The following is a 15,615-nucleotide window of genomic DNA, read 5'->3' on the forward strand; positions in this document are numbered from 1 at the left end:
AATGCCCCATATTAAAAAAAAAAAAAAAAGATAAAGTACTAAAACTGTTAATCCTAAAGAGATCCTAGATAATTATTTTAAGGTGTAGCTATTTCTTTCCAAATGTTTACTATGTGACTAAATATAATTACACCTATATAACCAAACACACCACAAAGAGAACTTAAAATGACTCTCCTTTGATATGGGACTGCAGAAGCCCTGACATCAACATTAATAGTGCAGTACGATTTTGTAATTCTCTTGTCAAATCTGCTTTCAGAAATCTATCTAAATTTACTGAAATAAAATTGACGCAATGAAAACACTAAAAAGGAAAAAAAAAAAATCTGAAGCAAAAAAATTAGCTTACCCAGCTTAAGACTAGCCGTTCCTTTGGTTGATTTTTAATCTTCATCAAAAAATATTTCTTCCTTATCCTCCAGCCTGTCATTAAAGCAGAAATGTGTTTAGAGCTGCATCATTTTTACAATTGCTCTAAGTTTCACTGACTAAAAGTAATTGATCAAAATTAAGCTTGGCAAAATTACCCATAGTAAGCACCAGTAAAAAAGCCACTTGATTATGTTCACATGGTAAAGGGTATACCAGAGAGCAAGCAAGCAAGGTGGAGGGGAGGAAAAAGGGAGGGAAGGAAGGAAGAAAGAAAGGAAGACAACAGGGTGGCTGGGAGGCTGAAGCAGGAGGATGGAGTTCAAAGCCAGCCTCAGCAACTTAGGGAGGCCCTTAGCAACCCAGGGAGACCTCATTTATAAATAAAATATAAAAAAGGGCTGGGGATGTGGCTCAGTGGTTAAGCACACCTGAGTTCAATCCCCAGTACCAAAAAAAAAAAAAAAAAAAGAAGGAGGAGGAGGAGGAGGAAAAAAGAAATTATTCATGGAAGTAGTAAGAAAATGGATTAAGTGAAAAAGACAGATGAAAACTGGATGGTAGCTGGGGATATAGCTCAGGCGGTACAGTGATTGCCTCGAATGCACAAGGCCCTGGGTTCAAACCCCAGCACCAAACAAAACAAAACAAAAAACCTGAATGGCGGGGGCTAAGGTTGTAGCTCATGAGGAGACTGGTTACCTAGAGCATGTGAGGCACTGGGTTTGATCCTCTGCACCACATAAAAATAAATAAATAAAATAAAGGTATTGCATCTATCTACAACTAAGGGTTTTTTTAATTAAAAAAAAGAAAAAGAGTGGTGGGTGCAAAAAGTTACTACCATCCAAATCCTAAGATGCGTTAAGTAGTAAAAGTTAAGGACCGCGTCCTCAAGCAGTAGGAATGCAGAAAGAAAAAGGAGTCCCAGAACCTAAGAAGAGTCCTAGGACATCTGGGGATATCTGACAGAAAGAGGACCAAGAATGCAGGTCTGGAACCTGTCTCCTTAAAGGACCCAGCTGCCGATTTCTCACCTATGTCTTTCAGTGGCTCCACCACCTCCCACTTTGGCTCTGATCGGAAGAACATGGAGACCTGTTGTAAGGCAATCTCTGCAAAGACATGTGGAAACTCATTAGGAAAAGGGCCATATGCTCCAGATATTATTCTCACAAATGAAAAAATTACAAAAAGAACACGAAGAAGAAGGGGAGGAGGAGGAGGAAGAAGAGGACAACTAAAAGCAATGTGGGATTTTAGACTGGACCCTGAAACAGCCAAAGCACATTAGTGGAAATACGGTGAAATCTGTGTAACACATGTGTTTAACAGCAATAAGAGAGCTGGGCTCAGTGGTGTATGCCTGTAATCCCAGCGGCTCGGGAGGCTAAGGCAAGAGGATGACAAGTTTGAAGCCAGCCTCAGCAACTTATTGAGGCCCTGAGCAACTCAGTGAGACCCTGTTCCAAATAAAAAATAAGTAAAAAAGGGCTGGGAATGTGGCTCAGTGGTTAAGTGCCCCCGAGTTAAATCCTCACTATAAAAAAAAAGTAATATGATAATATTAATATATTCTGACAAGTGTGTCATCAGATATTAACATTAAAGGACAGGTATAAAGGGAAACTCTTTGTAATACCATTGCAACATCTCTGTAAATCTAAACTCATTCCCAAGTTAAAAGTTTATCAAGCAGAAAAAAAATGTAATTATTAATGATATAAAAAAATAAATGTGTATATATTTTTTAACTGGAAAATCTAAAACATGTGAACTAGGTGACCTAAACCCTGAATTTGATATATGCCCCAGACCACAACCAAAGCACAAGACTCAAAACACATTCTAAGGTCAGACTGGAACAGCACTGAATGTTGTTCCAAGTGATATTTATCCCGTCTTCATTCCTCATGGAATTATAGCTTTCACCAACAAAGAAGTGATTAGCCTTAAATAAATACTGGAAATAAAAGCCAGTGTTTTAGAAAAACATCTATGTTCAGTAACAACATGGTTCTATTGTGGGAAGTCACTGAGTGCCTGTTTACGGGAAAATTAAAAAAAAAAAAAATCCATCCTTTCTCCCCTCCTCTGGTGTTCACTTATCATGACAATGTTTTCCCCCCTTGAAGAAGACAATGAGAACAGGAAGTTCTTTAAAGTCCACTGTATTAAGAAACCATCAGAATAACTGCTTTTTACATTTCCTGCAAAAAAGCAACATCTGTAAGTTGCCATTTCCTCTCAATGCAGGGAGTAAATGAAAGTAGTCCAGATCCCTGAAAGCTAATAGCCATTATCTCAATGCACCGTGGAATTCCACCTCTGCCGAGCACTAAACTAACTGCCTTCCAAGGAGACTGGTGAGGCCTGAGGGATTCGCCAGAAATACTCTCCATATGTCAAAATGACCCGGTCTCCAATTATGCAGAGAGCTTGACCAACAGCATTCTACTGATATGTTTTACTGTACATTATGAGTTAAGAGAGACAGGGAAGAAAACAATTTCCTAGCTATTTGTTTATTAACTCAATATGTAAAGTGTCAATGACATCCACTCAGAAGAAAACACAGGGTGCCCAAATCAAAATTGGCTCGATTTACATTTGTTGTAACTACCCCAATGCACAATGAACCATTTACAAGCAGAAGCATATAAATTTTTATTATCAACTCTGGGAACCTTGCACCTTTTCTATAATTAATGTTGCTATAAAGTGTTTTTAGTATTTCCAAAATAACTTGCAAATAAGCAAGCTTAAAAGGAAATTAAGTGAAAATTATTCATATCAACTTTGAGAAGGATCATGAGAAATAATTTTCCAACATAGTACCATGTCATCCCAAAGACTGGAAAGGACAGTTGTGCAAAGCTAACAGTGACTCATAACTCCCTATAACATCATTAGTCAACAATATTTATTTATGCTACTGCATACTATATGTTGTTTAAGGAGTGGAGACATAGCCGGGAACAAATAGAACATGCTGGATTTGTTAATCATAAATTAAGGACTAGGGAACAGATTCTCTCTTTACCTTAGGAGCAGAAAGGATACTTTCCTCCCACTGAACTGTGATGTATTGTTCAATAAACCCCATGGCTACCATGCTCCCAATCTTAACACCTTCTCTCCCCAGATTCAGGCAACATGTTTCAATCCTAAATAGCACTCCTCTGTTTAGAAGCCTTTACTGGCCCCCACTTCCTTACCAAATCCAGACCAAGCTGCTGAACATCGTGTTCAGCCTGCCTCTGGCTTACCTCATCTTTCTGGTCTTTTCCCCCACTATGTTCGGGGTCTCCTACTCTGCACCCTGAGGTCTGCCTCCTGTGGCCACTAAAGGCTGGCCTTCCCCTGGTGCCTCCCCATTTTTTACCTGACCCATCTATTCCTCAAGGCTCAGCTCAAATTTGCTGTCCCTAGCCAGGACTTGCTGCATGCTCCCAGTGCGCTCTCTGTCCCTTTCTTATGGAATTATCCATAGTCTGTCCTATATTAGGGTGACTCTCTTCCACCAGACTGTAAACTGGCTGGAAGGGACCTCTTAATCTGGGTAAAATCCAGAGCCATTTACTACTTCTCTTCCCCTTGGGGGGCTCTGCCTGAAGCAGCGGCCCCTGCCTCTCAGCCTGGCTAGCTTCCATTAGCCCTCAGGTCTCACTGCAGGTAACAGCTGCTCTGGAAAGCCCCCTTCCATCACCAGGTCTGGACTGTCTGCCCTCCCAACCTTCACCCCATCCTTCCCTCAAGGTGCTGCCCAGTGTTCACCTGCCAAGATCTTCACCTGTCAATCTCCCTATGTAAGTGCCTTGGGTTTGTGGGTGAGTGTAGGTGGAGGGACTACTCCTTTCTCCTTGCTGAATGCTTAGCACCTGGCATATAATAGGTGCTCAGTAAGTAGTTGATGACATACAAATAATGGTTCATTATATGGTTGATAGATGTGAACCATTAGGACATGAAACCCATGGAAAGGAAGGCATCTGTCCTCTATTTCCTTAGTACTGACATGTGGGAAGCCACATGCTCACTGAGTGCTGATGAACAAGCCCAATATAGGAAATGCAGAGCCAGACCTCTGAGTCTATCCTGGGCTTCCCATGAAGCTCAGATGTACCAGGTGCCCCCACTGTGTGCAGTCTTTGAACTCCTAGATCCAGCCCTGTGGGATGACTGCAGGGAACAAACACGAGCTCTTCTAGCCCTGCAACTGAGCTTCAAATCTCCAGTCTACCAGGCCAGCAGTGTCATGTCTCAGAGAAGCTTGTGGCCTCTCCCAGACGCCCTGCTTTTGTCCTGAACATCATAGCCCAGTCCCAGCCCCCACTTCTTGTACCCTCCTATTCAAGGGATTCCTGGGGTCTTAGGACTGGACGGACTTCAGCGCTGCCTGCCCTACTCAGGCCTGTAGTTTTGCAGGTCAGGATCCAGAGCACAGAGAGGGGAAATGCTGCCCACAACAAAAGTGGCCCCGGGGCCCAGGCCTCCTGATTTCTGGTTCAAGTGACTCTTACGTGGACATTAAAACCTTTTCTGGGGGCTGAGGATGTAGCTCAGGGGTATGGCACTTGCCTAGCATGCACAAGGCCATGAGCTCAATCACCAGCATCATTAAAAAAAGCAGCAGCATCTCTTATTGTGAGGAGATGTGCAGGTTTGAGATGGGAAGATGGCTACAGCTCAGAGGCTTCTAAATGACAGAAGGGGCTTGTCAACAAGATAGATACGAGCACGCGTGTGTGCGTGTGTGTGTGTGTGTGTGTTCTCAACACAAACTCCTCAGGTCTAGGAGACACCTCTCTTGTACAACAGCTGGCCCAAGCACCTGACAACCCTCCCATGGATTATTAAGGGCCTACAGTTCCCTTCTGTGGATGTGGTCATTTGGAAAAAGCCGGAAAAGAAAGAAAGTCCCACAATCCCAGGCTGGGGACTCCAGGAGGACGTGAAGCAGCTGCTGGGGTCCTGAGAGCTCCTGAGGAGCCATCCTGGGGAGCTGGGTGGGCAGCACAGTCCCCTCTAACAAGGCACTCTCACCCCAGGCAGAGCATTGAACAGGGAGAGCGGCCATGTGGGTCTTTCCACCACTTGAACACATAACTCAAATCCTGCTGCAGTGAAGTTGGGTGGGTCCACGGACCATTAGAAAACTGAGGAGAGACAGGGCCATTATCCACACTCAGGGGGAGAAGCGGCCCTGAATAGAGAAGTGCCACTGTCGGGTGGCGTGCTCTGTGCCCTCTGGGAACCACGTGAGACCGTGTATTTCAGGAATGGCTCCATGGAGCTGGCGTGGGCTTCCTTTTCCTGGTGCCGTTGGTGAGTCAGCCTAGAGCCAAGACAAGTTCTGACATTTCATTCAAAGGTGGAAATAAATCACCATCTTTCTGAAAACAGCACCCCTCACCTATTGCTTCATTATAGGACTCTGCCCTCTATGAAGCAGCTGGACTCTTGAGCTTTTGGATTCTGGTAGGAGTTTCTGGTGGCCTTTTACACCCCTGCCCACATCTGCTTTGAACCCTGACCATCTACTCTGCTGTGGTGTTGGGAAAGATGAAGAACAGTGTCAGCATGTGGGGGAGGTTCAGTACAAGGAGAAACCGAGATCAAACAACCTTCCAGAAGCTAAATAGAATTTTAACTTGAAAAAATTCAGATCAGACTTAGTCACACAAATGTACAAGACTGGATCAGGCCGTCCCTCTCTGGTGACCTTAGTTTCCTCATCTATAAATAAAAAGATTAGTCTTGGTGCAACAGCTCTGGGATTCCTGCTGGCACAGCCCCCCTGCGACTCAATGTCCCTGTGGAACGAGCCCCCTGAGAGCAGAGAGTGCGCCTGCCTCACACCTGCCTCCTGACACTCGGCTGATACCTGTGGGCTGCAGGGGCTGAATGGCTTCTTTACATGTGTGCTACACCTTGATGCCTGCCTGCAGGACAAGAGCCACAGACACTCAGGAAGTGATGCAGACAAACACACACAGGACAGAGTTGGGGCTGATTTGATGAGCCAATCTAGATGACCGGCTGACCATGTCTGGAACTATTGAGGTGCAGTGTGGAGAAATGAAAGCTGCAAATGATGCTACTCTGACAGAACTGGAGCTGTCTTGAGAGCCCCAGTCCTACTTGTGATGTCTTTTCTCCTCTGTGTGTGCAGGGAGAAGAAGGGAATCCTTATAACAACCCAACGCACAATTTTGTAAGTTATAGTAAATATGAGTTTGAAATAAACTTTCCTTCTCTTGGTTATTTGAAAAGGCATTTTCCTTAGCCGTGTATAGCACTTCAACTGGAAGATGGCAAGCCTTTTCTAGAGCAAGATGTCTCCCACTTTAATGTGCGCGCAGTGTACCTGAGGACCTGTTCAAGGCAGATTCTGAATCAGCAGGTCTGGGATGGGGCCTGAATTCTGCACTTTTGACAAGCCCGCGTGGTGCTGATGCGGTCAGGGTGGCCAGAGAACCACACTTTGAGTAGCCAGCCTCAAGGGCTGTGGTTTTCCAACCAGGCTGGGTCCTGGAATCACTCAGACAGCTCTATAAACCACGAGCCCCACCCGCAGGGACTGCAATTTCATTGGCAAGCATGCGGCCTGGGCACTGGAACTTTTTAAAGCCCCCAAGTGATTCCACTACACAGAAGAGTTTGGTGCCCAAGAAATAAGCCTCAATTCCCCCACTCTGAAATAGGAATAAAAAGTGCCTCCCTCTAATTATTTTTAAAGCAATGTTTTGAAGACCCAATAATCTGACAAAAATCTATTCTTTTAGCAAGGAAATTAACAATACCCAGAGTTCCACACAGAAAGCTTCTAAGCAGGGCTCGGCTTTAATCAATCAGTTGAATTTGGCTCATGGGCTCAGGTCTGCAATGGTCTTTACTGGTCCTTTAAGTCCACACTAGAATGTACTTAATATCTTGTTCCTCCTTCCATTGGCATCAGGCTTGGGCTATTGATGCTGCTTTGTGTGTAATCAGTATTGGAAGAGAAGCCATTTCAACTCAGACCCCTAGTAACATCCTGATTCAGGTACCCTCTATGCTTTGCACTGGAGGGGCTCAGGAGCATGGAAAAAAAAAAGGACCCTTCTGAATCATTGCTGTATTTAAAATAAATGCCTGGAAAATACAGATACACAATGTATTGTAAATATAAAAACAGAGCCAAACTGCACGTGGTGGCATATACTTGGGATCCCAGTGGCTCAGGAGGCTGAGGCAGGAGGATCAAGAATTCAAAGTAAACCTCAGCAATTTGGCGAGGCCAAAAGAAACTCAGTGAGACCCTATGTCTAAATAAAATACAAAATAGGACTAGGTATGTGGCTCAGTGACTAAGCATCCCTGGGATCAACCCTTAGTACCTGAAAAAAAAACAGAGCCAAATACCAAAAGAAATTGAAATTACTGTGTACATCACTGTGGATTATATACTCTCTGTTCTGTCAGAAAAGATAATAAAGATTGTGAGTACTAGACATGACAATTTCTCTTCCCTACTTTTCTGTGCAAACATTATGAACATTTTACAAGTAAATAAAGTTCTTATAAATCTAAATTATAATCAAGTAAGTCTTTGTAAATAAATAATACCTTATTACAAATGTGCACATTTCCCTGTTTAGAAGTACAGTTTCCCCCATATTCATTACCTCTTTCTAAGAACAGTGCCCAGAGTGACCACAGCGGACAGACCCCTTGGCTTACCAGTGTAGTTTGCAGAATAGTTGTTTGGATCTAGAAACTTCTTAACCAGTTCACAATTAGACAAAATATGATTTGTGGTGATAACATTGAGATAGTTCTGAAGACCTTTCTGCCTCTCAGCTATGAATTCACGATCCATGTTGCCAATCAATTTTTTGGGAGGAAGAGGTAGACTTAGTCCTGCAATCTTAAAAAGGAAAATAAAAAGGTATTATACTTATGTCATCCACTAGTAAGATTCAATATTAGAATCCTAAGCCATCATATTTCATTAAATTTCAGATAACATAGATTTTAAGATGCATCCTAATTTTAGTGGTATTATAAAAATGGGGGAAAAAACTATGTATCTTGGAACTGATAAAATTATGTATGAAGTACAGTAACTTTAAAATTTTAAAAGGGCTGGGGATGAAGCTCAATGGTAGAGTATTTGCCTAACATGTGTGAGGCCCTAGGTTCAATCTCTAGCACACCACAATTAAGTAATTAATAAGTTAATAAATTAACTAGTAAAAAATTAACCAAAGCTATACATAAACATAATGCAAAGAACCAATAATTTTTTAAAAATTATTACTGGCAGTTCTGTGGTACTTTGTCTCCCACTCTCTCTGCCACCAGGTGAAATCCCTTCTCCACTACCCTGAAACAGCCACATTCAATTCTTTCTGCAAATCTTTTGGCAGTGGGGAATGCTCATATTGCTTGGTCTTCTATGTCTTGACTTCTCATTTTTTGGAAATTTCTGTACCTTCCCATTATGGAAAAATTAAGATTTAGTTCTTTTTCACAATTCTTACCTTACTCCACACACATCCAATCCCCATCTGTACATATGTGGTTATAATTTTAGTGTATCATTATCATATTTACATTAGGTAAATTATATTCATAATAGTTATATTCATAACAATTGCTAAACCTTTTGGGGGTTCTGTGATGTAAAATGAGACCTTTTAAAATTATCTGCTTCCCATCTCAAAATTGTGCCTTCCCCATCTGCTTCATGAGTGAGCTCTCAGCTATTGGATTTTCGGCCTAAAATATTTTGTTGTGGTTTTCTTCTCTGTTATTATATTTGTCCTTGAGATGGTGTGTGTGTGTGTGTGTGTGTGTGTGTGTGTGTGTGTGTGTGTTTATAAAACCAATTGACTATTGTCTAGAGTGGTTTGGTGAGGAAAGAAAAGTAAATGCAGGTGCTCAACCTACTATCATTTTCCAGATCATTTAAAATGTTGAGTCTATTTTTCAAACTTAAAAAACAAAGTATCTAATTGGCATTTTAATTCGGGGAGCAAAGTCACTTTCAAAGAGTGGCGCATTCAACGTGAGTGCTTAGATCAGAGCCACGTGGTGTGCATTATTGATGGAGGGTCTGGAGGGCACCTTGAATTCAGAAAAGTAAGTCATCTGGACCACTAGTGTGGACCAGCCTAACTGCGACTGTGCCACTCTACAGTTTTCAAATAATGATGCTGCCAGATGAAGAGCCTAAAGTTGATACTGGATGAGATGAAAAGGCTGGCTGATTGCCTATTTCTCCAACGTAATTATGAGAATACATCAGAGCACAATTAGAATGAATTTTCTATTGTGGCACAATTTATTGCCAGAGAACAAACTTATCAGTTTTAGGGTGGTTTCCTCTTTAACACAATTAGCCTTTATTGAATGACAGCTTCTTTATTAGCTAAATAAAAATGCATCCTCATCCAGCTATCACACATCCAAGGCTCATCACTTCATTTTATTTTCATCAGGGACATGAAGTTTTAACCAAGGGTAATACATAACCCAAACGTAACAGATGTTTCCTCTTACATAGCTATTCTATGAAATTGCAGGATATAATCTTATTTTGAGTGTGTGTGCGCATGTGTATAAGCCCACAGATAAGTTTATATAGGCACAAAAATTGTCTGGCAGGATTCACACGGTGACTTAACAATAGCTACCTTTTGGAGCAAGTCATTTTTTTTTTCAGATAACTACATAAATAACATTTTTATTCATCTTTCAGAGATAATCTTTTAGCTAAGAAAATTATGCAAAACAATGAAAAATAACTATGATTTTTGCTTGAAAAAGTCTATCCTGTTTGCTTGCTAATACAGTTATTAACTGCAGTACACGGAAGTCCCAGGACACACCACTAACACACAGGCCTTCTTTATGTGCTTGAGGAAGACATGGGAGTATTTGTGGACTTTCCCAATCTCTGTTAAGCTAGCTTTTGCAGTGAATGACTTGGAGAATACAGCCCAAAAAGCTGCTGAGCCTCTTTTTCTTCCAACTCCCTACTTATCTCTTCAAAATTCCCTTTGTGGCAACAAACGCTCCCGGGGGTCTGTCCCTGCTGAGAGTGGCCTTCCTCAGTGGAGAGAGCGCCACTCTCTCTGTCCACTCCTTCAGCTTAAGCTCTCTCCTTGAGCTTTTGTCTCCATCCTCTTTCTTTTTCTTATTTGCCTTGTTTTCTAGGTTAAAATGAGCAATCTCATCACTTTTCTCTGTGATACACTTTAGCAGTGAATGACTCCTCCTGGCTGAGAGCTTCCCATCCTCAGTGTTAACTGTGCCTCTTTCCCCAATGCTGCTGCTCCTTGGCCTGGCTTCCTCCTCCATCACACAGTCAGACCCAGGAAGGCGCAAGAGGGCAGAAAGAGGTGGCTGCATCTGGGAGTGGTGGTGCATGCCTGTAATCCCAGCTGCTCAGGAGGCTGAGGCAGGAGGATCACAAGTTCCATGTCAGCCTCAGCAACTTAGTGAGACTCTAGGCAACTTGGCAAGACCCTGTTTCTAAAAAAAAAAAAAAAAAAAAAAAAAGATATATATATATATTGAAAGGGCTAGGGATGTGGCTCAGTGGTTATGCATCTATGGGTCAATCCCTGGTGGGGGGGAGGAGGTGGGGGGGGGAGTTGGGGGGGCGGGTGGCTGCCCATCCGGTCAGATTTCCTGTGACAGTCTTAATTTTTGTTTCTTTACTATGATGCTTATAATGCTCATTCACTACTTTTTCCTCCCAATTAAATAACAAGAAAATACCTTTTGCTTCTCAAACTGATTATATAGGAAGCAAGGATTTTTTTTTTTTAATTACCATTAACTAGTATTAACCTACTAGCCTGCACCACCGCACACCAGCACCAACTGCATCCTACCACACCCAGAATGGATATATATCTAATGTCATCAGGTTCAAACACCAATATTTTCACCATTTTTCACTTATGGTGGGGATGTAAGAAGGCATTTGATAGCTGTCTTGAATCGTTAGGGTTCCAAGCTTCAACCAGTCTATTTTTCTAAACTTCATTTTACTCTAGGAAAATGTACTGATCTGCCTAAACCTCCCATGACTTTTTCCAAATCATCAGAGTTCTTTTGCCAACAGCTGCAATTACTGTGTCCCTACTATGTCAGATAGGCTGGAGGTAGTTTTTCTGCCCTATGTGAAGATCTCAGGTTAATATTCCTAGAAGTATAAAACTATGCAACATGTGTCATTTTTAAATGCCTTTTGCCCAGTAGGGTGTCATAGGCCTGTCATTCCTGCTATTTGGCAGAAGCAGGAGGATCACAAGTTGAAAATGAAAAACAAAAAGGGCTGGGGAGGTAGTGCAGTGATGAAGTGCCCCTGGGTTCTATCTCCAGTACCAGAAAAAAAGATAAAATATTGCCTTTTATAGAAGATTAACATTCAAGAGACATTTATTTTCTCTTTCAGCTTTGTCTTAGACTTTCTAGAATGCTTCCCAATCACAGAATATAAAATCTAGAATATAAAATGACTAAAAGGGAGGGGAAATAACACTAGCACAGACAGTGATAAAGTGACGGAGCCCAGATTTCCTAGACGACTCACAGGGCCTCAGCACCTCTCTTTCACTACCTTCTCCTTTAACTAGCCCTCTGGATTGCCTTGAGTTCCTTTCAGAAGGAAAGGAGAACAGCAAAGCCCAGAGATAAGTCCCGAGTTCCATTCACAGTGACAGCCTGAGGTGGGGCCCAGAGCCCACAATCTGATCGATGCCTAGTGAGGTCTCTAAATGACACAACAAACTATACCACAGTGTCAAGAAAACTAGCTTGGATCTGGATGAAAACAAAACATCCAACATTCATCGTTCATCTCTCTCACTTCTATCATCAGTTCTTAATGACCTGCCGACTACCTTCAATCATCTAGTTAGTATTCTAGGGAGTTCTAAGCTCTCAGTGGACCGTTAATTTGTCCCAATTTCCTCCCAGTGCACAGTAAGTCTCTCCAAGGTCAATGACGGGCAGGAATATTCAAATCACAAAACTCTGGTGTTATGTGAGACCTTGGAAATCACCAGGTTCAACTCTTTTCAGATGGAGAAAATGAAGCTAAGAGGAGCCGGGTATGGTGGCCCATGCCTGTAATTCCAGTGACTCAGGAGGCTGGGGCAGGAGGATAGCAAGTTCAAAGCCAGCCTCAGCAACTTAGTGAGGCACTTGCAACTCAGTGAGACCCTGTCTCTAAATAAAATATAAAAAAAGGGTTGGGGATGTGGCTCAGTGATTAAGCACCCCTGAGTTCAATTCCCAGTACCAAAATAAGAAAAAAAAAAAAAAGGAGCTAAGAGAAGAAATGACAGACAGAGGTGTCAATGTTAGTAAGGGGCAGTCTGGGTTCCTCCCCAAGTCTAAGGGACAAAGTTTGTGTTCCTTCCCATCATCTCAACCACCTGCTCCTTTGTCTTTGTTTTATGCTATTTCCTTAGATGGTTGCTGATTTGATGTTTATTTGCATTTATTTAAGATAAATGATTTATCTTCATTGTTACCACAAAATATGTTCACTTACAGAATTTTTGGAAAATGCAGACTTTTTTCTATTTTTCTCCTTATTACAGCTCACAGGAGCTTATTTGTAAGGAAAAGTATAAATAACCAGAAAATAACATAACGCATAATCCCACAACTTGGGGGTCACCATTGGCATATTCCTTCCAATCTTCTTTTCTCGACTTTTCATGTAACCATATTGTGTGGCACATATAATTCTGCTTTGTTAGTTTCACCGAGGTATGTTCCTGTTGGATTCAGACACCACTCCACCAGATTATATTTCTCTTTCTTCAGCAGAAACTCATTTGTCTGTTGAATGAGTAATTGGACACTGAAAATCCTGGTCACAGTTTCATCGTGCGGTTCTGGTGTCTTTTTGGTCTGTTTTATGGAGTTTGTTTTGAAATTATTGTGTTGCCAAGAAGCTGTATGTTCTTTCTTCTATTTGTTTACTTGGATCAAGAAAAACCTCCCACTGAAAGGCTGTCTGGCTGTGTTCTGCGCCACACAAGCCAACATCAATACATGTGGGTATTTGCATTTGAAATAAGATGCACATTGAAAGTGCCCATTTTAAAAGAGAAAATTACACTGAAGCAAAAATAAAATTCTGCTCCATTAAAAAGGCCACAATTGAATATCATAGAGATTCAAACTTATATCCCCAAAGTAAAAGAAATAAGACCTAAAAATCCTCCCCCCTACCCTTGTTCTCAGAGGCTAGGTGGAGTCGGTTTCAATTTTTGGAAATATTTCTCCATAATCTTTACTCAGCTGTGACAAAAAGACGCTGTATAAAGATCATCCAATACTGGGCAAAGATTCATTTGTGAATAAAGATGGAAGCACGTGGTAGGACCAGGGTTAACTCCCAAGATGCTCACATTACTGTATGGCTGCAGTGGGGGGAACTTGATGGGAAAATCTGCCCCTGGAATCAACTGCACCCCGGTGGCTTATCTGCAAAGTCACCACAGGCCTGGCTTTTATCTAAGCACAAAGAATACGCTATCAAAATCCACAAATAAAACCAATTAAGCCCATCAATGAGAAGAATTCAATCTCTGCCAATATGCTATCAAGAGACTTAAATTAGCCATACTACAATTAAAATAAAAAAAGACAGGGACTGGGGATATGGCTCTGCGGTAGAAAGCTTGCCCAGTACGCCCAAGCTGCTGGTTTGAACCCCAGCACCCCCAACCCCCAGAAAAAAGGACAACATGTGTCAAATGTATGACAAATATGGCAGTTGCTCACAGGTTTGCAGATAGCTGGGCCAATTCAACCAGAAGGAAAATAAGGCACTTGTGCTTTCGGCAGTAAGTGTTGTAAATAACGGTAAAGTTTGGGCTCTTAAAATGCTATTTTCTGAAGTCTAATCAATAAAAGGTGGCCTTTGGAAGGAAAGAAGCACCACGCTCCCTGCCAGCCAGCCAGCCAGCCAGCCAGCCATTCTCCTGACCTTTGAGGACGGCATCAGAGGTCACTCAGGAAACAGGCTGATGGCCAGCTCGCCCATGAACGCAGCAGCCCTTTGCCTCCCGGCTGAGCTGGCCAGACCGCGCTCTCTGGTTCAAACTAGAATGGCTTGTGTTACCACTCCAATCTGAGGAATGACACAGGCCCCGTGATCTCCAGACCACCCTGCCTGGGATGACACAGCTAGTACTTCTAATGGTGCTCAAGCCCCTCCAGGACCCTGCCTGCAACCACTATAGGCACTGGCTGTTTGCAAACCAAGACTTTGCAGCTCATCCTCTTTTCCATTATGGCCACCAGGTTAGAACATCCACGTCAGAGAGATTTAGAAATACATATTTAAGAGAAAAAAGTTAAACTGAAAAAGGCTGTCTCTGCTGTTACTATTAGGTGTTGATCTGGGAGGCTAACTATACAGCCCAGTCCAGTGGAGAGTTTGAGGGTCCCAGCTCAAATAACCAGTCCTGATCTGTGAAATGGGGATGCTACATCAGCACCTAAGCTGTATTAAGGATATGGTCTGGCACAAAGAGACTCACTTGCAAGGGGAATATTAATTATAAATCACAAGTCCCTTCTCAAAAGTTTATTTTTAGAGCCACTAGTCATCTGTTTAAAATATGAATTGATTTCCTTTGTCAGGAAAATTTGTTAATTTCTTGTTCCTGATATTGCTGTTTGCTGTAGTTTGGATTGTGAGTGTCCCCCAAAGCTCTATGTGCTAAAGGCTTGTCCCCAGGGTGGCACTGCTGAGAGGTGGTAAAACCTTTAAGAGGTGGGCCCTAGTTGAGAGGTCACTAGGGATAGGCTCTTGAAGGGAAGTATGAGACCCTGCCCCCCTGTCATGTTTTCTCTTGTCTCCCAGCAGTAAGGCAGGCCAAAGCAATAGGGCCAACTGATTATGGACTGAAATCCCCCAAACTGAGAGCTACCATAAACCTTTCCCCTTTATAACTGATTATCTCAGGTATTTTGTTATAATGATGGGAAGCTGACAAACACACCATTTCCAACCAGTTTCTAAGATACCCAAAGCAATGTGTGTCACTAGAGTTTCAAAACACTTACCTGCAAGCTGTTGTTCAGTAAATCAAAGTCACTGTATCTTCTAACAATCTGTAAGAGACAAGACAACAGTGTTTTGATTCTGCAAAGACATCCCTTTCCATTGCCTTATGAACTATTTACTGGCATTCCAGTGCTGAGGACTTTATGCTA

The 15,615-nt window shown here is 42.2% G+C and overlaps 1 protein-coding gene across 4 annotated transcripts in view; it reads right to left on the reverse strand.

Moving 5' to 3' along the window:
* Positions 1–15,615, reverse strand: part of Pxk (PX domain containing serine/threonine kinase like) — a 76,220-nt gene that overhangs the window by 30,940 nt on the left and 29,665 nt on the right. For all 4 annotated transcript variants that reach the window (XM_077796196.1, XM_077796195.1, XM_077796197.1 and 1 more), the window contains 4 exons: positions 15,466–15,513; positions 8,098–8,284; positions 1,410–1,487; positions 353–426 (listed from right to left, as the gene is read on the reverse strand). In XM_077796196.1, the coding sequence (XP_077652322.1) occupies positions 353–426; positions 1,410–1,487; positions 8,098–8,284; positions 15,466–15,513 (387 nt within the window). The remainder of the gene's footprint in view (positions 1–352; positions 427–1,409; positions 1,488–8,097; positions 8,285–15,465; positions 15,514–15,615) is intronic.

The sequence above is a fragment of the Urocitellus parryii genome, chromosome 3 (assembly GCF_045843805.1).
Source record: "Urocitellus parryii isolate mUroPar1 chromosome 3, mUroPar1.hap1, whole genome shotgun sequence".
NCBI classification, from domain to species: domain Eukaryota; kingdom Metazoa; phylum Chordata; class Mammalia; order Rodentia; family Sciuridae; genus Urocitellus; species Urocitellus parryii.